The following is a 24,043-nucleotide window of genomic DNA, read 5'->3' as shown; positions in this document are numbered from 1 at the left end:
GGAAGATTCCCAGAATTAAATATTACCCACAGCAGAAAAGAATAAATTGTATTTCTGTAGTGGTTTAACACTAGCCAGCAACCAAGGCTCATGCAGACTCTCACTCACTCCCTCACAAGTGGATTTGGGAGAGAATCAGAGGGATAAAAGCTAGAGAACTCATTAGTTGAGATAAAGACAGTTTAATAGGAAAAGCAAAAACTGTGCACACAAGCAAAGCAAAACAAGGAATTAATTCAATGCTTCCCATGGGCAGGTCCCCATCATGCATAATGGTTACTTGGGAAGACAAACTGCATCACTGCAAACATTCCCCCCTTCCTTCCTCTTCTCCCCACCTTATATATTGAGCATGATGTCATATGGTCTGGAATATCCCTTTAGTCAGTTTGGATCATCTGTCCCAACAGTGTCTCCTCCCAACCTCCCCTAACTTCCTTGTCAGTGTGGCAGTACAAAAAGAAGAAAAGATCTTGGCTCTGTGTAATCCCTGCTCAACAATAACAAAAACATCTCTATATTACCAACCCTGACATTTAATCAAGAACAAATCCAAAACACAGCCCCATACCAGCCACCATGAAAAAAATTAACTCTACCCCAGCTGAAACCAGCACAACTTTCTATACTGTCTTCTGCTCAAAATCCAACCAAGGCTGAGCCTTTTTATGGCACTCTGTGTTCATTCAACTGTACATGCCACAGCTTTTTAGACTTTCATATTTAGTAGTCTAAGCAAAGAATAGTAAATCTTTCACATGTAAATTTTTCCTAAGTAATTAAAACAATTCCTAAAATTGTTTTATGATTGATTAGCATGATAAATCTTTTTAATAAGTTCTGGTGATTCTAGAAACTAGTGGTGGTAGAAGTTTTGAACCAGTTTACTCATCTTCATCCCACTTCAGAATGAGCAGAAGTTTTGGTTGGTTTTTTTTTTCCATGCGCCTTACTTTGGGCATTATGCTAGTCACCTTTTAGTGCTGGAAATTACATCCTTAGTTTCCAAAAAAAGTGGACCTAGACAGAGTATAGCTTTAGTCCTTTCCTCTTAAACAGTTTATGACCCATATTTAGAAAAGGAAAAAAGTTACAAAATTCATTTTGTCACTACCTTGACTTGTGAAACTGTAGCTATACTGTCTTGCTGTTCAGTGCTGGCTGAGGCTGGTGATGCCAAAAACAACTCTCATTTGAGACTAGGAATTCCTTATTCCAGAGAGGTATTCTTCCAGCAGTTAGAGACATGGACAAGTTCATCCTGTCCCATACCATCTGTCATAGCTTATTAGATTAAGCACATTCAGCCTTCCATTTCACTGCTTGCTAAAAAGTCAAGCTTTTTCCTTCCTGAATGAACCAGCTCTATGGACTAGTCCTCATAAATAAAGTAAGAATTAACACATCAAACATCTCAAACTCTGCTTGACAAACCCATTAAACTCACCACCATGTACACTAGCATTGTAACACGGTAAGACAACGATGCTTATCTTCTTGTTCTCTGTGGGTCTGGAATCTTTCAATTTCTGTATTTGGGCTAATGTCTCTTTATTTGAAAAAAGCTAAATCTGTTTTCCCAAGTTTAGTCCCAGTATCACCTTAAAAATATTTAGTAACAAACCATTTCAACAACTTCCACTTGAGCATTCAGTCTAAGATGGTATAAGAACATCTGAAGATCCTTCTTCATTTGAATACTATTATCATCCATTTGAGCGACGGTGAAGATACGCATTTTACATTTTCTCCGAACCTACCAAAAAGATACATTATAACAGTTTGTAACACGGTGATTGCTACTACCATGCATAATTTGAACAACGTGAAGGAGTATTGAATTAGATATGCTTAGAACCATTCAGTGCTAGAAAACTAAATCCCAGCCATTTTCTGTTGTCCTTGCCTTGTGCTGTCGAAGGAGAAAAGGCAGCAACATCAGCATACCACCATCATGAACAATCCACCACACATCTGTATTTCCTTCAGTAAAACGTTCTTGATTTGTTGGAAATAAGTCAATGTTTTTAGCCACCAAAAGTGCTTGTTGAGCTGCAGTTGTTTCTCGTACAGTATCTGTAAGGGAAAACAAGACATTTAATCAAGAACTCCTAGTTTTCATTTACAGATTTTGCTTTTGTTTATAATTCAAAAGTTTCAACCCTCCCAGATTTTGCTGAGGCAAAAGAGGAATATCCTAGGTGTCTTGGCAAAAGACCTGGGTGTCTTGGTTCCAGCGGTTATTCTACACCACTTCATGCCATTGCTGGAAGCAAGGGGGAGTATTTTCCCAAGAGAAGGGGTTCCTTCTGGTCAAATAAACATGGTGCTGATTCCAAGGTGGAGGGAGTGGTTGGGTGGCACCAGTTCCAAGGCAAAGGGAGTGGTTGTGTGTCGGGGTCTCCTCCCCCCGCCATGTAGCCCTAAGGGGAGACACGGGGGTTCCCTGCCCCTGGTCAGCCTCGTTCCCCATTGGTTGGTTTGTGTTTCCTGCGCGGGCAAGGACCCTTGGTCCCGTGACTGTAACAGTTCCTCGGCAGAGCCCGGCCATGCGGCTGGGGAAATAAACATCTCTCTGAAACATCTATCAAGAATCCGTCTATATATATTTCTTTTCCACAGGACTCCTGGTTTGATATAGGCGTGTTACAGTATCCCCACTGTAACAGTTGTGGTGGCATGGCTGCAATCAGGTGGAGCTCCATGGTGAGCATTTTTGCATGTGCATCATTCTCTCTTTCGTATGCTTTTTGTTATTAACATTGTTGCTGTATCCAGTATCTTGTTCTTAACCTCTTATCTTTACCTTTTGTGCCTCCAATTCTCCTCTCCAACCAGCCACAGGGGAAGAGGAAAAGTGAGCGAGTGGCAGCATGGTTTGGAGTGTGTTAGTGGGAACACTTAACTGGGGAGTACTATTCCTAAACCACAGAAGTCTTTATTTGGTATCTGAGGTAAGGCACAATGGGTTGAGATAACAACAGACTGCCCAGAGCGGGTTGGAAACAAATTTGATCCAGGCATTTTTTATTTTAGGTATAGAGCCACTGGTCACAGTGTTGCATGGTCAGTTTATGTGGGAGTCTTACCTAAGCCTGTATATATTCCTGTGTGCACTCCTCATGATATTTTTCAGAGTAGCAAGAGGGATCAGGATTTCTTTGCTGATGTACCCTGGGATGTCAATTTATGACATGATAACGTCAAGGGTCATTTGGGATGTATCTTGAATGTTGCTCTCCGACTCTTAACCTTGAGCACTACCTTTGCATGTTTATTAATCATACACACTCTGTGGGGAGATCAGGGGAGGATGATTTTCCCCAGCTTTTCACCCCCTTTTCCTGGCCTTTTCCACGCCCTTCAGCCTGTTACATTTTGAGAATCTGAATTCTGTTTAGATGTTAAGGAAATAATATTTTTGGTGGTAAGCCTGCCATGTGTCCTCAGTCTACACCATGTTTAGAGTGAAGGAGTTTTCTAGGGACGTTATTCAGAGATCTGCCCCAAGGGTCATGAGTGACATGGAAGGTGGGAGAAAATGGGCCAGCTTTTGAAGGATTATTGTGCTCCAATGGTTTGGAACGTCACTCCTGAACAACTACAGGACCCTGGTAAAGTGACAGAATACTTGAAGGAAAAATGCTGCAGCAATTCCAGGGAGGTGTGAAGTTTTGCAGCGTGCTGGGCCCTGGCTACTATTTACTGTGCATTCCTTGATACTAGAAAGCAGTCTCAGGGGGAAGAGGAGGAAAGCAGACTGACAGGCACTGTAGCCACTCAAACTGCAGCTGAACCAGAGGAACAACCTGTGCCAGTAGCAGTTGCCCCTATATAGAAAAAGAAATCCAAGACAAAATCAGTTCACTTAGTGAGGTATGAAGAGGAAGGCAGGCCCTCACAAGAGGAGGAACAGGCAGGACCAGAGATAATCACCCAATCCCTATCTCCAGGTGAGCTGTGAGATCTGCAAAAAAAATTTCAGCCACCAGTTGGGTGAGCCCCTAGTGACTTAGCTGCTCTGATGCTGGGATATTGCTGCTGATGTGCAACTACATGGTAGTGAAGCCAAGCAACTGGGATCCCAGACTTGGGATGCCAGCACTGGCAAGGGGATTGGGAAGAAGACAGAAACGCAGCCTCTGGAGGCAACTGCTGTCAAGCATGAAGGAAAGGTATTTTCACAAGGATGACCTAGCACTGCGCCCAAGCAGGTGGACCACCATGGAGAAAGGTATCCAGTACCTGAGAGAATTAGCTGTGCTGAAGGTAATCCATAGGGATTCAAATAACAAACAGTCCCCTGTAGATCCAGATGAGGCTCATTGTACACAATCCACATGGCAGAAATTTGTACAGTGTATGCCATCATTGTATGCCAACTCATTGGCACTGATGTCAATGAAAGGAGAACAAACAGTGCTTCAGGCAGATATCTGACTCCAACAACATGAAGATCATCTGAAAAAGGGCTACTGGCATTATAACTGGATATTATAAAGGGATTCAAGCTTCTTCAGAAGTGATTGGCACTAAAGTACAGCTCCTCCTGGCATCCTGAATGCCAGTGCTGGACTAGATATTCAAAGGGAGAATCCTTTCCATACATCATGCCACTGACGTTACATGGAGTAAGTGGGTCACGCTGATCACACAGCAAGCTTGAAGAGGAAACCCCAATTACACAGGGATCTTGGAAGTCATCACAAACTAGTCCAAAGTTGAAAATTTCATACTAACATCAGAGGAGGAAAAGATGACACATGCTGAGGAGGCCCCACCATATAATCAGCTACTGGAAAATGAAAGGTGTTATGTTCTCTTTACTGATAGTCCCTGTCATATTGTAGGAATACATGGAAAATGGAAAGCTGCTCCATGGAGTCCTATGTGCTGAGTCACAGAAGCTATTGAGGGACAAGGTGGATCAAATCAGGTTGTGGAGCTGAATGCCATCCAGCTGGCTTTAAGTAAATGCTCTGTAGCAGTGGCTAGAACTATAGAAAATGACCTACTGGCAGCACAGAGGCAAAGCCACCGGGTCTGCTGAATTGTGCTAAGACATCGCTGCCTGGGTAGAGAAGGTGGCTGTAAAAGCATGCTGTGTAGATGCATACACACCCCAAAGTCATGCTATCAAACAACATCGCAACAACAGACAAGTGCATTGGGCAGCCAAGAATGAAGTCTCTCAGGTGGATGTGGACTGGCAACATAGGCTGAATTATTTCTGGCTCAGTGGGCCCATGGTATCTTAGGTCATCAGGAAAGAGATGCAAGATACTGATGGGCCTGTGATTGAGAAGTGGACTTAACCACGGACAATAAGTATGGACTACTATAGATACACCAGTCGTGAGCTCCTGATGCAGCTTGCAACCAGCCCTCCTGCCCTGGAAGACACCTAGGACAGATAGAACCCACAGTCATGGACTAAATGAACTCAAGAGACATCTTGGAGGAATGGATATTGACTGTGGAAATGATACTTGTTCATGTGTATGTATACATATATATATTAGTTGGAAGGTGTAGGATCTGGGCATGACATAAATGGTATAGAATAAGGAGTGGATAATGTTTTGATTCTGGCCAGGACAGGGTTAATTTTTGCAACAGCCAGGAGGGGGCATCAGGTAATTACCCAGAGGTAATTCTATACCACCTCAGGTCATTGCCAGGGTAAGGGAGTCTCTTCCAAGGAGAAGGGGCTTCTTCTGGTTGAATAAGCATGGCACTGGTTCAAAGCCAGAAGGAATGGCTGGCTGGCATGGTTCTGAGCCAGAGGGAGTGGTTGGGGTGGCATGGCTGTGGTTGAGGCAAGCTCCACGGTGGACGTTTTTGCATGTGAATCACTCTCTCTTTTGTATACTTTTTGTTATTAGCACTGTTGCTCTTACTGTTCATTTTCTTATATCATTGCTTTTTCCAGTAAATTGTTCTTATCTCAACCTGTGATCATTACCTTCTGTGCCTCCAATTTTTCTCTCCAACCCAGCACAAGGGGGGTGGGAAAGAGGAAGAGGGGCAAGCAAGCAGCAGTGTGATTTGGAAAGTCTCAGTGGGAGCACTGAATTGCTGAGTAGCATTCCTAAACCATGACACTGATTATAGTGACCAACCTGGTTAGAAGATGAAAAAGCAATGCCATGGTTGAAGAGGGCTGAGAAAACCCACTCCAGATGAAATCAGATATGGAGAAGTATTCAATTGTCCACCACATGTTCAGTAGCACATTTCCTCCACACAGCAACTACATTAGTTACACAGCTGAATTACAAATGCAAATGAGAAGGTCAATAAACACATACCAACAAAATGTTTCCACGAGAAACGATTTTCTGTCTGCTTCCACGACTGTGGCCATGCCATCAGGACCGTGTTGTGCTTCATCCCTCCTAGACCAGCTGACTGAATCAAATAGGATATTCCATCTCTAAAGTTAGGAGACACCACAATCTGGCAAAATCCTTTAGTCTTTTCTACTCCCATTAAGGCCTTAACATTCTGCAATAGGAAAATTACACACAGGGAAATACAAATCATCAACACTGATAATTAACACCAGACGGAATAACAGCATTAAATAATAGAAAAACTTTATCAACAATGTATAACCAACATGAAGAAATCACTAATTCCAAAAGAGTAAACATGATTCTATGAGAACTAGAGTCCAAATTGCTACCTCCCCAGAAGACACCACACAGTTTTTTCATTATTTTAATTATTCAGCCTTTTATTTCCAAAGAAGAATGAACAAGACATGAGTAAAAACACATAGATAAATAAAGCAACACTGCTTCAGGTAAAGTCAAAACCACTGTCTGACAAAACAACATATGGTTGGAATGATCAGTCCTTTCTTTTGGAATTGGAAGGGTTTGGAAGTGTGATGCCAAGTACTTAAGAAGAAGAGGCTGCCAAAGTTCCTTAAAAACCTTTGACATTAAGAGGCTGATTATTTATCAGCTCCCAAAATGGAAAAACAGATGTGCAGGAGACACTTGGAGGCACTGTCCAATAATGACAAGATAAACAGACCAGATTAAATACACCACACCCCTTTAATTTCAACATGGCTCTCCTCCATTTAAACACTGACAAACATGAAGACACATAACCAGGTAATTTAAAAGAAGCATTCAAACCAATATCAAGCTTGACTAGGGAACATGAGCTTTGGCATTTATTATTTTCTGATTAAATAACTTTGAACTCCTCCATCATTATCAGTGACTCGTGTGGAGATCAACATGTTTCAGAAGGAAGAACTAATATATCAATATTTTGAATTTTACAAAAACCAAAATCTGTCAAAAATCATCAGGAACAGATTGGATCACTGCCTCAGTGTGGCTTCACATCAGAAACTCCATTTAATAGAGAAAAAAGAGTCTTCAGAGAATTTGCTAGCAAAGCTAACCAGTATGTCTGTGCAAATATCTGTGAGGGTTTATCAGTGTAAATAGATGCTTTTTTTTTAAAGACAGACAGAAGAATCCCTTATTTCCTACAGGTCTCCTAGAAACACTTTCCAGTTTAAATTTTCCAGAATCAATGAGGCCTCCAGATGCTAGAACTTTTACAATTCATCTTCATTTCCATTTTAAAAGCAGTAGTTTCCTGAATCTTAACACCAGGTCTGACTTGCTAGAGAACTCATGGATTAGGCCTTCCTTAAACTCATTAATTTTCCACCTCTCAGAAAAATAGCTAAGTTAGGCCATCTACAGATAACATTTCAAATTCTTGTGGGTAAACAATTTCTGTTTAAAGGGTTTTTTCTGTTTTACTTCATAGGCCTGATTTTGTATTCTTCATCTTGTTTTCTACTCACACCTGATGATAGCAACAGCTTAGTAACAACTACTTTTACAATATAGCATTGCTAGACTTTTCAACTTGTTTTCAAGTTAAATGGTCTCTTAGAACTTTTTCATGTGATGTCAAATAGGTCATCTGTCTTTTTACTTTGTTATTTTAAAACCCACTATGGATAAACCTGAATACCAAGAGAAAAAAAAAGAAAACTGGGAGGAAATGGGCAGTTGGCTATGTTAGCTAGTCCATTTCAAGATTTTAAATGCCCATCTATTTAAGAGATACCATGTCTGAAAAAATCACAGGTGTTTTTACACAGCTTTGAAGACTATTTGGATCAAAATGGTAGACATATCAACTGGTACTCTTTCGAACCACACTGCAGAAATTAACCAATTTGGAAGATACAATGGCAATCAAAACCTACTTTTGGACATTTCAATACAATACAGGAAACATGGTACTTTCTCCAAATGTTTCCCCACTCTAAAAAGATAGGAGTAGGCGAGTTTGCATAGGCCAGTAAATAAAATTATTATTACTAAAGAAACATTGAAATTCAATTCAATTGTGTTTGTAAGCACAGTTGGATATAATTTTAAATTCTATGACAACTTACTATTTTTTCCTACCCATCCTACTTCTTCTGGAGATATGGGATAGATAGAAAGATAAAACAAAGGATCTCAAGAAGGATCTTGTTCACAGTATTCTGGCAAAGTCTGTGCCTAATCCTAATTCTCTTATGTGTTGCTAGAAGACTGTAGAAAATCACATCATGAGGATGATATTATGCCAAGCATTTGCATTTATTAGTTAAACATTAATTTTTTTGTTAAATATATTCTGTTTTCTTTATAAGGTAATTTGTTAAAACTTGAGTAGTTTGTTTTTTATTTAATGTAATTTGATTGTAGGCTCTCAATATTAAAGAAAAAGCTAGGAAGTATCAGTATTGCCTCATCCTACTGGAAAATTTTATAAAACATTTTGCTACATACACCAATCCATTCTTTTTTTACAATCATTGATTGCGCTGATAGCAAAAATAGATGTTTTATTCAATATTTTACAACAGTCTGTTCTAATTCAATGTGTGAGTTACCCAGATCCAGATTCAACATTTAAATACTAAGGTAAATTACAAGTATTTGCAAGCTCTCTTTTACATACCTCTTCAGCTTTCTGAGTTTCTGTACATTTATCTAAGTAGATTCCCTGAAGCACAGAACCCACAATAGTCAGTCCTTTACCAGCCTTCAACTGAGAAGTAAAAGAAAGCAATCTTGGGTGTTTCACTAACTGCTCATTATCCAAGTTTAACAAGACCAAAAGTTGAGGTCTGCCAAACAAAGGAAAAAAAAAAGTTAAGTGCACACACACACATTCATCAGGAAGAACTGGAAAATTAAAATTAACAATTAATAAAATGCAGATTAATTGCTTAATTCAATGGAAAACAGTCAACTACTAAGTAGGTAAGCCATAATTTGCAATAGCAACAACAGTTCAGGTACAGAATAACTACATAAGCCACCATAACGTCATTTTGAAAAGCTCTCTTAAAGACCAGCTTTACATAGAAAATTATAAAATCACAGTTATTTTACCCTTCCAATGTCATCTGGTGCAACCTGCTGCTTGAAATGACTAAACACTGAATGCACACCACATTGTTTACTGCTCCAATCAGTTGGATTTGGAAAACCTCTAGAAACAGACATATCTCCTCCGGATCACCTATTCAATGCTTAATTATTTTATCATGTTCTCTCACTCTTCTACCCTAATCTGTTGTAGGGAATCTGACTCCATCTTCTTAGTAACCTTCTTTTAGGTTTTAAATATTTATAAGTCAGTTATAACATCTTTTACGCTCCTCTTCAGCCTCCTCCAAGCAGAATAAGCATAGCTCCCCTCAGCCTCTCCCCAGAGGAAATATGCTCTTGTGCTCCAACCATGATCTGTGGTTGTATCTACTGGAGTTTATGTCATTCCTACACCACAGCACCTAAACATGGAAGAAATATTCTAAATGTATTCTAATGAGTGCTCCCAGTATATTTACTTCTCAATGGACTATCTATCCTGCTGCCAATGCTGTCCAGCGTGTCATTGCCAAGACATGCTGCTGGATTTCTATCTACTGGGAACCACAGGTCCTTTTTACTAGAGCAGCTTCTCAGTCTTGTATCACTGCTCTGAATATGCCTGTGCCGGGTACTGAACTTGCAGTTATCCTTCTGGATTTTCATGATGTTCTTAACGACCCATTCCTCTACCTGCGTAGATCCATCCAAAAGGACAGTCAACCCCTTAATCACACCAAAAGTACTTGAAGTTCAGTTTCAACTGCATACTAGATGAGAATGCATTCTATTTCCTTTAATCAATATTCAATCTACTTATTTTTCCCAAACCAACATTTATACATTTCCAATTGCTACGAATTCAAAAGACTGATGAAGAGTTGGATCATACTTCCTACCTCAAGACTAGCACAGTTTAAGTTGTAACAAGATGGTTCGGTTCTAGCAATTACATTGACACAATAGAAAGGTAAGTCATTTGGAACTGAAGCAGTCAAATATTTAACAGGATTGTCAACACTACATTACATTGGTGTCTCTGAGATGCCAAGTTCATCAGTCACAGGACAAATGGTAAAACAATGCCACTATACTGATGGACAACAGAACATTGCATGTGCATGCACTCTGTGATACTATCACTGAGCAGTGACAAGAATTAAAGTATCACATTACATTCATCAGAAATTACAATGTGCAAATGTCTTTCGTTTTTAAATGTTAAGTAATTTTTTATGTTGGCTTTGAGGAGAATTGAGTTTAACAAGTAAAAAAAATATATTGCAAAAATAGTAGTGAACATCTAACGCCATTACAGTAAAACGTGAGATTTTATTTTAATGGTATCTAAGCAATTTAGAAAGTGCTACTATTGAATGAAGCTATATAAAAAGTATACCACAAAAATGAATTTAAACAAATAAAGGGTCCTCTGTAGATTTGTACAATGTATTTCAGAGGGAACATATACAGAAGCAAAAAAAAAAAAAATTGCACCTATGGAAGTACAGTGTTTCTTCTGTAGAGACAGTGAGATTCAAAGATAACGCTTTGTTTGAGTATGAAAAGTCCATAAATAATCAAACATTTCAAATCTTCTGCACTTTTGCAAACCATGTCAACACCATATGGATTTAAGTTCTAGTTAGTTTGCCCATACTTCTAGCAAAGTTGATTAGATGCTGACCACAAGTCACATTCCATTTCAGTAAAATAGTAGTATTGCAATGACATCATTGCCATGCCCAAGTTAAAACATTATTTTAATGGTGAATTTCACTCTGTCTTTACTTCACTGCTTTACTAGAAGTATTCCCAATATATTTACATATTTCAAGAATTATGCGATCCTGAAAAACATAGGACTCTACCTCCAGTTCTTGGTGTGAGGAGGACCGTCTTCAACACGAAGCAAAGCATAGCGAGCTGCATTCAGAGACAATCCTCGGATTCCATCACCCCATTCTTTTTCCGCTCTTCAGGATACAAAAGAGATTCAGTTAACAGGGTCCCACTTATTTATACAAATCAAATACTTTTTCTCATGTGGAGGATAATGGATGTAAAAAATGATCCTTTTTTTTTTGCATGAATGCATGAAAAAACCTTGTCTTGCAGATTTAAATCAAGACTGAAGACTAACCAAGGTGAAGCAGTTTCAGGTCCTTTCAAGGTAATTTTTTCTGTGTTTATAAATATTTACTATGGTCTAGTTTATTCATACTTCAAAAGCATTTTTGTAATGGTGAGAGCTACTTAAGTTGCCTTTTAGCACTAGAATGAATAAGTGAAGGATAGTTAAAAGGAATTATTTTAAAGCAGCAAAATTAGTAAGTGAAACTTGACTTCACATGGATTAGTAACCTATCTTGCCGTCAGCACCACCACTACAGCCTTCTCCACTTTCTTTCCTTCCCAGCTTCTCTCCCAGAAAGTCTGAAGCTCCATCTATTCTCCTGACCACTTTCAATCTCCCTACATTTTCCAGTCCTTTTAATTCCAATATTAGAATATTGGTGATTGAAAGTGGTCAGAAGAATGGATTCTACAATGGCAAGGGGTCCATCTCCCTTGCCCACCCTCCCTCCAATTTTCCCTCATGAATTCTCTCTGAACTTTGCTACCTCTAGCAAAGCATCTCCTTCAACAAGGTAGATGTCCTGGTATGTGCCAACATTTGTAGAACCTATATACGAGTTTGGAATTACACATAATTTTATGTATGCGCCTATATACATACAGGCAAGCAGAACTGCTACCATCTAATCTGACTTCCTCACTAAAATTGGGAAATCAATTTCCTTATCATTACTGCAGTAAATTGAGATGTTAAAATCCAGGAAAGCAACTAATCTGGAAATGGAGATATTAAAAGATGGAGAATCCACAGGGTGGAGCAGTTTATACCGGCTGATCCACTTAAGAGCTGTGCTTAATCACTCATCAAAACAAGTGGCCTAGCTTCAATTTCCTGCTCCAAGATCTTACTATTTTCTTTCAGCATAAGGTATCTTTCCTTAGAAAGGGATAGCATGCACATTTACTGATCATAATTTCCTGTAGTGTTTGTATATGTTGTTTAGTTGGGGAGTTTTTTTGTGTTGTTTGCTGGTTTAGTTTTTTGAAGTTTTTTTTATGAACACAGCATGCTCTTTAAGACTCATCGTTGCTCAGCATGTCCTACAGGTATCTCTTGACAAATGCATACAGTGCAAAGTATGTTGCAATTTAAAGATTAATTCTAGAAAGTAATCAAGTCCACACACCAAAAAAAAGTAGAGTTTGAGCTTCTTCACAAGGTAATAATAATTTACAGTTCTGTAATAGTTGCTGCTTGATATTGAGAGGTAATGTTCATGAAGTGCCAAAAGTTTACACCATCATCTCTGCTCCAATGAGAGTTTCCCAGACTTATTGGTTCTTATTTCTATCAGTTCTGGCCGTTGAAAAGTTTGGAACAGAGCTTCCAGAGAAATTCAAATCTGAAAACTTACAAGCCTTAACAGAGATAGGATCTTACCTTGTTTCAAAGAATATTCTGAACTTTATTACTTCAGTTGTATCTCTTTCATATAAAACAGCTTTTTGCTGAGTGGTAAAGATATTAAATATAGAATAAATAAGATATATGGTCTTACCCTCTATATTCTATGTATTTGTATATACATCCTGCGATTAGCATGGCAATCAAAGCATAGTACCAAGAGCAAATGAACATCAAGGCAAGACATAAACTCATCCCCAGGAATGAAAGAGTCCTAAAAGAAACCATTTTTTTCCATTTTTTTAAATAGGCATGCAAATGTTCTACAAAAATAATTTCTTATATAACTTCCAGAAAGGCCTTTCTTCCTTCAAAGGCTATTTTTTAGCTACTATAAAAGCAAAAATACATTGTCCCAATTTGAGCTTATAAGAAAAAACTGCATTCCGAACCTTTGTGTGACATAAATAATACATCTGAATTAGATATAATAATATATTTATTACATTTGTCAGTGTTGAAACTTTATCAATACCTCCAAGTAAGGTCTGTTTCAAAACATATTATCACTTATTACTGTTGATTTGAATTTATGCTAAAAAAATTCTAACAGTAATAAACAACTTTGTTACTTCCACCAAAATAGTTGATTAGTTTAAATTCAATTTGACTCATCAATTCTATTCCTCACTTCTGTTGTGGTCTGTCTCTCCAGCAATAACACAAGTCAGTAGAATACAGAAAACAGTCTTCTAAAAGTTATAAAGAAAGAATGACTAAGCTGAAAAAATTACAGAAGTATTGCCAGACTTAAGTCTGTATGCCTGGTTTGCCCACACTTATTATCAAGTATAGATGTAAATAATTTCAAAATGGACAGTTTTGTGTATACTTTTAGTCACATACAACCTCCCAAATTCATTTTCACCCAATTTCCAAATTAGAGTTAGCTTTGACTATATCGACAGAGTGTCAATAGACCCAAGTTTGGTTTGGTACCTTTAGTTTGCTTCTTTAGTACATTGAGTTAAATTTTAAACTAAGGGAATGCTTTCTACCAGTTCTGAGCACAGCAGTCTTGTAGTTAGTCTAAATAAATAATAGCCGCTCTTTTATGTCTGAATTAACCTAAGACTCTACTTTCGCTCAAAAAACAAAATGCCATCCCAATTGCAGCTGAACATTCCAACACCTGCTTTGGCTAGAAGTAGTCACACAGTGAATCAGCTGCCTCACGGATGTCTCTGAGAAAAATATAAAAATGAATTGTTGCCAAATGCATGTATCTGGAGGGTTAGGTGTCAAACTAGTATGTAACTACGGAGCAGATTCAACAAGTTTTTTCAAAGCTAAAACTGCAACATTCCATTTTCACTCAACTCTTTGAAAGGAAAAATCATAAGCAGCTCTTACATCCTAAAATCACAGCAGCTTATCTACTAAATGCTCTAGTATTTAAGGTTATATTAGCAGTAAAATTTCTCAATAGAATTACTTTAAATTAAATTATGTACTTTTAACATACAGTTAAAAAAAAAAAAATAAAGCAGTTTCCCAATCTTAGTTTGAAATGTTTAAACTCTTAACATAATTAAAAAAGACTAGACAAAAACCCCACACTTTCACCTTTTGTGTTATTGATCTTTACTCACTTTTTAAAAGGTTGACTTCAGTTACCAAATGCTATGTCCAAAGCATATTTTAAAACCAGTCATCACATAATCAATGAGCCAACTGATGTATATTGAAAGAGATTTTTTTTCTGTAGAAGTTTTGGGTTTGTATATTTTTTTGCACAACCAAAATCAAAATTGTCCTAACCTTCCTGAACACTTTTACCAGTTCTCCTTAAGTATATACACAATTCAGATTTTATGGTTTTTCATCCCCATTTTCACACAGAAGATCTCTTGGCTTATAAGCAGAATAAAATGTCATCCTGTAACCCCTTTCCAAACCAGCTACACTGATCATGAAAACATGTGGCTAATGTTATTACTATGGTGCTATTCCAAACACATGAAAAAAAATTATGCTCTAACTCATTTAGGTCAGAAAGGAGATTTTGTTTTATTATTGCAATAAAATCAACAATTTAGGGTGTATAGTTAGTTTTAACCCTTTTGAATGAAGAAATATTCCCTACCAGTGGTAATACTTGAAACGAGGTCTCCAGTTGGGAGTTCGCAAAAGTGTCTGAACTGCGCAAGCCAGATTTACAAACATATAGCACATAAGGAAAAACCTGTTAAGAAAGGAAGAGCATTTTCTAATAAGAAATGTACTAGACAAATGTGCTTTAAAATGTAAACAGAATCCAAAAAAGGGAAGAAATGGATCCATTTTCCTGTGCACTGTGTTTACAGTGGCCAAGAGAACACAAGACATACATTAAGATTACTTATAGAATATTAGGCCTCAAAATATGGTATCACATGTATTTTGGAAACAAATGCAGCAAATAACTGACAATCATGGTGTATCATTTTTGGCTGGGACAGAGTTGATTTTCTCTTTCTATAGTAGCTCAGATGGTATCATGTTCTGGACAATGTCAATAAAATAAAATTCTATTCATATTCTAAAATGTTGAATTGTTTTTTCTGTCTCTGTTAGATGCACTTTACTTAAATAGCAGTAATTGTTATTTGAAAATCCAAGTTTTTTTAAAAGTGGAACATACTTTTATTAGCATTCAAGACCTCTGTCATGGAAAAAATTTTTTGGGCCTAGAAATCAGTTCAACCAAAACATTTTGTTGTTTTATATTATCTGTGGGATCAAATAGAAATACAATTTGCTAGAAAACAAAGTCTAACGTATTATTTCAAAAAGAAAAATAATTACCTACTTAATTTAAAAATAAAATACTATTTAACTTAAGAACACAAAACACCACACTCATACTTACATTGAAAGAATTGGTGCTACACTGTCCAATGAGGCTATCAAAATTCCTATTTCACAAATACCAGCAGTGAGGAGCAGAGCCCAAGTTGGTTCTCCATTTGCTTTTCCATGACCAAATATCTATTTCAATTCAAGATTAGGGAAAGCTGTTCATTATACAATTATGAGCCATGGTACAAATCATGAACTAACTTACTTAGTTCTAACTGGAACTAAAAGTAGACATTGGTTACAAAGGAAAATGATGCAATCTATACTGTGAAAAATCAAAACTAAAATTGCAGAACACATATTTCCAATATTAAATATGCTTACTAATGTAAGCAATGACTACATAACATTAAAGTACAATTGCAGCTGTTGTTGAAATATTCTTAAATAAATTAAAAACCATATGGATAAGAAATTTATGCCCAGTAAAAAGTTAATACAGTATTTTTTGTAACACAGAAATGAGGTGTCAATTCAGTCCTTATCAACATAATAACATAAGGAGGACTTGGATAAGACTATGATCCTGCACAGAGCCCTACCCAAAACCATTTTGCATGTGGCAATTTCCTTTGTGGAGAATTCTATCCAGCTATACTGGTGACAGATAGCAAAATGCTTTGCCTGAAGTTCCAGTGGTATTTATTCTCTTCTGTATTTCTCCATTCAATTACAGAAATTAAGTCCTTATTCATTCTCCATACTGTCTTCTGTAGCTTCCTGTCCTCCATCAATTTTCCTACCATTATATTAAAATCCCCCTTTTTTCTACTCATGTTTCAAGTATTTTGGTTTTTTTTCCTTAAATATGTCATACTCTTGCTTCTATAATAATCTCCTTTCATTTCCTTGATTGTCCATGCAGTAGCCATATCACTCCAAAACTGCAAGTGCATCCTCAAGTGTCAAATCCCTCTTTAAATATACTGCTTCTCTTCAATTCCCTTTCTCTCACTTCCCAAACCACAAATCTTTTCCTTTTGATTCTTCACTCCTTTCAAGTCTAACTCTGAAGACATGTAATTATAATGTCACCCTCTCTGTACCAAATTTTTTCTTCAGGCAAAAGTAAATTTTTCTTGTTTCTCTTTCTCTATACTACCCAGCACTTACAACTTATTGCATTATAACCCCTTTGTGTTGACAAATCGAACTCCACCACTACTCAGTCCCTCCACCCTAGCATACTTAGTGTATTTACTTCCCATTACAGATACTGATACTCTTGCAAGTCTTGAGGTAAGCTTTCAAACTCCAAACTTCACCATAGAGATCACAGCTTTACTCTCCAGACACTATTATCTTTCCGAGCCTTATTTACTAATTTTTAATTCAAGTGTTGTTGTTTAGGTTTTGCAGAAGCAGCCAGCAAGAATTCTCTCATCATCTTCTGTTTGCCAGCTCCCTTACTTTGAGAAAAATCTGATTTATTTCTTCTTAAAACATGCACAGAGGTGTTGGAACAAATCTTCATGTTTGGAGTAGTGGGATAGAATTCTACTGTTATATCTTTGCTGACTTCGTTTACCTTACAAAAATGAATAAAAAGTAGGTTTATATCTCCATAATATGAGAAGTATTATGCATTTCCATAGTGAGATTAAATAACTGTTCACAAATACAAGCAGTAAACACAGCGTGGAGTTTAGAATTTCAGTTATTAGTTGCTTCTTAGTTCATTTATTTCCATTTATAGAATACTATATTCTCAGTTTGGAACCACTAACTTTCATGTGTAAGAACAAACATAATTAAATTGCACTGCACAAAAGTACTGAAGCTCAAACTTTGTCCTACAATAGCCTGATCTATTATTCTACACAAATAGAACTGAGTTCCAAATCTTTTCTTCACATTCTACAGGAACAGCAGAAATAATGCCTCATATTTTTTTGTCAAAATAGAAGTCACATTGGAAGTACTGTAACAACAAGAACAAAAGAAATCTCACTTGAATAAACGGTACAATGCCATCTCTTGCAATGGCCTGCAACAGCCGGGGTGCACCAGTGAGACTCTGGAGACCAGCGCCACATGTTGAAAAGAATGAACCAATCACAATAACCCATGGAGAAGGCCAGGCCAGTGTACCAACCACCAGATTTCCATTAACTGCTTCTCCAAACCTTAGGAAAGAACAGGGGAAACAAAAATAATTAAAACAAAACAAAAAAGAATCAGTAAGCATTAAAATAACTTTTAATATAGTTTCAACACCCACATTTCAATGTTTTTGGACAACAGCACTTTTTAACAATAAACACTATGTTACAGTACACACTATAGGATTTCCCAACCAAGCAATCTCTCTTTACCGTGCTGTTTTAAAGACAGTAAAATTGCTTCACATTAAGTGCTGCCTCTAAGCAGTTATGTAGCAATTACCAAATATCTTGGCAAACTTTTCAGAATTAACAGCAATAGCAGGAGTATGTACATATGTATCTTACAGATTCTTGTGACAGCTAGGAACTAGATGGCAGAAATCTGTTCCACTAGTAATACAAGTATACCCTGGGGCATAAGCAGGAGATTCACAAAAAGTATTAGCCCTTCCTTTTAAAAGTGTGACACTGACAGACAACAAGTAAACAGAGAAATTACTAGACACAACGATTTTGAGTTTTCCACATCTTCTGGCTGTTTTGCTACCTGATGCAATTTTTAATTTACTACAGCAAACAAGTGGGTAGAAGTCAGGAAGAGGTGCTTTCATCACAGTCCTGAGTGTCCCATCCAATACTACCGCCACTATTTTTTTTGATACTTAACTTAATGTTAATTTAGGCATGACTTGAATAAACTACAAAAATGTTATTCCTTGCTCACCCCTCCTTCGAATTGACAGTTTTGTTTTAAAAGCAAGTAAGGTTCTTGTAGTTCAATCTTACTGTTGTTAGTAAGCAGCCAAAATTTATTTTAAGGCTATCTCTACCGTATATATATATATATATATATCTCACTATTATGTTTTTCCAATGAGTTCAGGTTTTCCAAAATAAAAGGAAAAGTCTACAGAAATGAAAAAAGATAAAAACTAAGAAAAATTAAGTGCTTTTTATCTTTTCAGACCTGCTATTAAAATAGGGTCAAGAAACACAGCAATAAAGTGAATAAAATAAGTCAGTGTTCAAATTCTTGCTTATGCCCAAGTTTGGATGCATGACTACATATATTTTCAGCAGAGGGGAAACGAAAATGTAAATCACACTCCTCAAAATTATAGGACAAAACCCATAGTGTGCTTCTATATCAAGATTTATATAACTACACATTTATTCTTTGTTCAAATTCTAATGCCTGTTTTTTTAACTAAACACAGGATAGGAATAACTTGAAGAGATGTAAGAAACAGAAAAATGTACAACCTACTTTTTTCCCATTGCAGACATAACAATCATAATGAAAAAAGCCTCAAAACCCAGTTTTTAAACCAGACTAAAAATCCATACACTTTACTATTCTGATGGATTTCAGCCACATAAAAACTGGCAGCAATGTAAATGAAAGTTCATGGATTCAAGGCTCTTGCTGCTATGCAACCTGCTCTAATGATAGATAACAGCTTGGAAAATTCCCTTCCCCTCTGCCCTGTAAATTTAAAAAATGTGAGTTTATAGATATTAGCTCTGCATTAATTTCTTATTTCAGAATTCATTTACTATTTCCTAGGCAGTTTGATTTGACTTTTATATTTACTTTGAAGAAACAATTACCAGGTATTTTCACTGATGCGGCAATATAATTTTAAAGTGAAAATCACAGAATCAAAGAACGAGTAAGGTTGGAAGGGACCACAGTGGGTCACCTGATCCAACCTCTCTGCTCAAGCAGAGTTATGCCAGAGCACATTGCATGGGATTGCATCCAGATAGTTCTGTAATATCTCCAATGAGGGAGACTCCACAAGCTCTCTGGACAATCTGTTTCAGTGCTCAGTCACCCGCACAGTAAAGAAGTTCATCCTTGTATTCACGTGGAACTTCCTGTGCATCAGTTTCTGCCCATTGCTTCTTGTCCTGTTGGCTGGCATCACTGACAAGAGCCCAGGTCCATCTTCTTGGCACCCCTCCTTTACTTACTTAAATACATTGATGAGGTCCCCTCTCAGTTGTGTCTTCGTAAGGCTGAACAGGCCCAGTTCCCTCAGCCTTTCCTCGTAAGAGAGATGCTCCAATTCCTTTATCATCTTCATAGCCCTCCACTGGACCTCCAGGGACTCCATGTCTCTCATGTACTGAGGAGCCCAGAAATGGACACAGCAATCCAAATACTGCCTCACCAGGGCTGAGTAGAGGGGCAGGATCACCTCCCTCGACCTGCTGGCAATGCTCTTCCTCCTAGTGCAACCCAGGATTACACTGGTCTTCTTGGCCACAAGGGCATACTACTGGTCCAGTATAGAACCCTGGGGGACACAGGCCTCCAACTAGACTCTGCCACTGACCATGACCCTCTGGGATTTGCCAGTCAGCCACTTCTCAATCCACCTTACTCTCCACACTTCTTGAGTTTACCTATGAGGATGCTGTGAGAAACAATGTCAAAAGCCTTTCATGGAAGAAACCTGCTGCTTCTTGTATTAGTTTGATTAGAAACCAGCTTTTAACTTCCGGTTTTCCTTCTAGACTAATGAAATAAGTAGTCTCAGCATCAACTTCACCACCTTTTAAACAATACCCCACTGCCACAACCAAAAGCAAACCTGGGCCTCAGTAGAAAAGAGAACCAGACACCAGCAAGAAAACAAATGTGAAACCTGACAAAAATTTCATCTTAACCAACTTCTCCTAATGGAGAAATTGATAAAAATCTGGAGATTTTCTTCATGCTCATATCCATCACATTTATTCCCTTCATCCTTCATATTATGCCTTAAATTTGTCAGGCAATTACATGCTTGAAAATCAAGATGACTCCTGATGTACAACTGAGATTTTAAAACAAAAAATAGTCATATGTCTAGAGGAAATCATGATGGTGCACTGCAGTCTTATAAAGTCCCCTTGTCACATAACTCCCAAATTTTTTAATTGGTCTTCAAAAGCCTATTACTTCTCCCAAAGTAATATCCCCTTATCCCCATGCATCAGTTCTGCAAATACTAATTATGAGTTTCTTTGTCAAGGACATTTTATTAGGCTGGTTCAACTTCAAACATTTATCTTAGGTTCTGCTTCTGCTTCTTGAAGGCATACAGTCTGGTAACCTGACCAGTTTTTGCAGCCATCTCAGTTTAACAGACAAGCTTTCCCTCCAGTTTTAACCTAAGCAAAATAAATATATACCATATGCATATTTCACAGAAGAGCCATTAATAAGTCCTATTAATGTAACTTATGATTATACTCCCTGTAATATTAGAAGTTGAATACGACTTACTTATCTCTTAATATCACACCTTCTATACAGGCACCAAACAACACTATACAGGAGAGATCTGTTACTGAGACTGAAGGAAGATTACTCTCTAAAAAAATCACATAGAAAAAACCCCACCACTTTTCACCTAGGTATGAAATGAAAACATCCACAACAATGAAAGTATGTGTGTGCATTTCCTGGTTGCTTTTTGTTTGTTTTTTTTCGTTCTTCCATGCTACAATTTTTTAGTTTATGTTCTTCATGACTGTATTCGACTCATAGCGATTTGTGAAGTATTGGAAGTAGCCAGTTCATATATCATGCAACAGAACAGGTATTTTCTCATACAAATAAGCAAGTACTTGTGTACATTAGGTTTTTGAAGGACCGACAATTTCAATTGCTGGTTGTTTGGTTTAAGATCTGGTTATACTGAGTATAACAACCACCTGCCAACTGAAACATAATGCTAAAAACTGTTGGATCGCTTGACTAAAACCATCAATTATATATTGGAATTTGAAGCACTAGTAGAATATAGAATACATATATTTGTTAATAAATTTTGACATATTTTAATAATATTTATAAATAATACTGATATTTTAGACAAATATAAAATATTTCTTTTCAGTTTAGATTTCATTCATTTTATACTCAGGGAACTCTAACGACTTTCCGGTAAAAATTCTGTTGCACCTACAAAATGTAGACTAGAAAAAAGGATACAAATAAAAGATGTAGTTGAAATAGCCAAAATCGTTCCAGTAGGAATAGATTTCTGAGCATCCTTTAGATCTCCAGATCTGTTTGAACCTGCCATAATACCTTAAAAAGAGACAAAATTTATGTCATAAAAACAATTAGCAATAACTCCCTGTTACTAACTAATAGAATATGAACATCTAATTTTAAGCCAAATTTAACTCAGGGATTACCAATGGAGCAGGCTACAAAAGTATAATATAATCCTTCACAAATAGTCAATTTATAGCTTCATTTTATTCAGAAATCTGTGTTACTACCCACTTGAATAAGCAAATCCTATAAAGGTTAGTAAAAAGACAGATTAAAAAAAAATATTTTTCAAGCATAACCTCAGAATAATTCTTGAAATGAAGGAGTAGCAAAATACTGGGGATGGATGTTATAAATTAATAGGGATTTAGCAATTTTAGCCAGTGTGACCTAAGGCACTGACTTTCTACTAAACAGACCATCAAAATAGCATATGCAAGCAAATCAATAAACTAACAAAAAAAAGCTTAGAAGCAAAAAAGAAAAGAGCAGGCAAGAAAAAGAATGGTTAGAAAAATCACATGTACACATGTATGTGAATCTAAAAAGAGAACAGAAGTACTTTGTAGAACATACTGTCATAGGAGGGAAAGAAACCCATACAATAACTATTTCTGCCATCTCTCCTAGAACTGACCTGACCACTGGAAGCAAAAACATAGAAGCTAATGTCAAGATGCTCCAGTGCAAAAACACTGTCAAACTCCATGGAATGAAACATTAACCATGGGTTCAGATATGATGAAATGTTGGTAAGCATCTGAAGTAAAGAAATGGGAGCAGTGGGGTTCAAACAATGAATACAAAGGGACACTTCCACTTGATAATACTAGCAAACAGTGCTGCAGCTTCTTATTGGAGTTCTGTTCTGTTACTTGATATTACTTCAGCTGGGACTTGAGAAGAAAAACATGTCTGGCTGTTTCAGTCAAGCGTGAGCTGAGGAAAATGAAATACAACTAGTTTAAGCTTGACAAAAAAGTCTACACAGTTAGTGTAGCAAAAAAATATTGGACATTTAAACAAAGCCCAGGCAGTTAACCAGGCAGCTTGAATACCTGCAGAATCATTTGAATATTAAACTGTTCTCATGCCTTTGAAGATTAAAGTATTATAAAGGTATGCATCTTATTTTGAATAAGCATTTAGTAACCCATAAGGATTTTGCCTTCTTTTCAGACATAGAAATGGCCCTTAAACAGATTTCCTGTTTAAGTCCTATAACCTCCAAAAGTCATCAGCCATGACCCATGTCTCCCTAGCACCAGAAGGTTTTAGGTATATAAACTTGGACACAGAAACTAGCAACAGAATGAGTCACCAATAAGATTGGTGAAAATGAAAAATTTTCACATGAAATTTTTTTTTCCAGGTATAAGTACACATTCTCAGGCAAGAAAAATAATTGTATCTACCTGTCACAGATGGGAAATAAATCCCTACAAGCATTGTGAAGTAGGTCATGATGTCTGTAAAAACATAAGGAAGTCCACCCATTTTTGACTCTTCTGATCCAGCAACTGATGGCTGATCTTTTTTCTCAACTATTGATCCTTTTTCTGAATAGGCACTCCAGAGATTATCTACAAGGTCGAGGAAAAAACAAAAATCAGTGTCATCTCTCTGTTTCAGGATATCGACTAGTGAGAATGCAATAATCCTAGGAATCAGATGCCTTTTTCTTACACAAAAATCATTACATTTCCCAGTATGATTAATACCAATAGTAACTGGTGGGCATTCCAGTCCATGCCAGTAAAAATGCAGTAGTGTGAGATGCGTCCTGCAAAATTTTCTCCTCCTTTAAAGGAAAATATAGAATTAAATTCTAATATATTTGTAGAACATACATTTCCATTGCGCAGGCACACAGATGTACTATTGTGAAAAAATAAGGAAACTTACTTCCAGGTTCCAGGAATCTCAGTATATACTAATACTTCTTGTTCTTGTGTTTTGAGGAGCAATATGAAAAAGAAATCCTACTTAACAGTAACTTGAGTTCTTTGAGACCTGCTGTACAGAATAATCCTGGATAACAGTTCAGGATTCAGCTGTTCATGGCTAAAGATTTCCACATGTT

At 37.0% G+C, this 24,043-nt stretch overlaps 1 protein-coding gene across 1 annotated transcript in view; it reads right to left on the bottom strand.

The window, feature by feature from the left end:
• Positions 1-1,834: 1,834 nt before the first annotated feature.
• The window catches only part of LOC138105167 (solute carrier family 12 member 7-like), a 64,897-nt gene continuing 42,688 nt past the window's right edge, over positions 1,835-24,043 (bottom strand). Inside the window, exons 4-14 of the mRNA XM_069004848.1 lie at positions 23,376-23,543; positions 21,892-21,990; positions 21,181-21,238; positions 17,750-17,924; positions 15,809-15,927; positions 15,044-15,142; positions 13,052-13,171; positions 11,285-11,389; positions 8,998-9,166; positions 6,312-6,507; positions 1,835-2,076 (exon numbers count right to left, since the gene is read on the bottom strand). Coding sequence (XP_068860949.1) covers positions 1,868-2,076; positions 6,312-6,507; positions 8,998-9,166; positions 11,285-11,389; positions 13,052-13,171; positions 15,044-15,142; positions 15,809-15,927; positions 17,750-17,924; positions 21,181-21,238; positions 21,892-21,990; positions 23,376-23,543 — 1,517 coding nt within the window. The 3' untranslated portion in view covers positions 1,835-1,867. The remainder of the gene's footprint in view (positions 2,077-6,311; positions 6,508-8,997; positions 9,167-11,284; positions 11,390-13,051; positions 13,172-15,043; positions 15,143-15,808; positions 15,928-17,749; positions 17,925-21,180; positions 21,239-21,891; positions 21,991-23,375; positions 23,544-24,043) is intronic.

The sequence above is a fragment of the Aphelocoma coerulescens genome, chromosome 2 (genome assembly GCF_041296385.1).
Source record: "Aphelocoma coerulescens isolate FSJ_1873_10779 chromosome 2, UR_Acoe_1.0, whole genome shotgun sequence".
Classification (NCBI taxonomy): Eukaryota; Metazoa; Chordata; class Aves; order Passeriformes; family Corvidae; genus Aphelocoma; species Aphelocoma coerulescens.
Note: the sequence above shows the minus strand (reverse complement) of the source record. Positions and strands in the feature narration are given on the sequence as shown.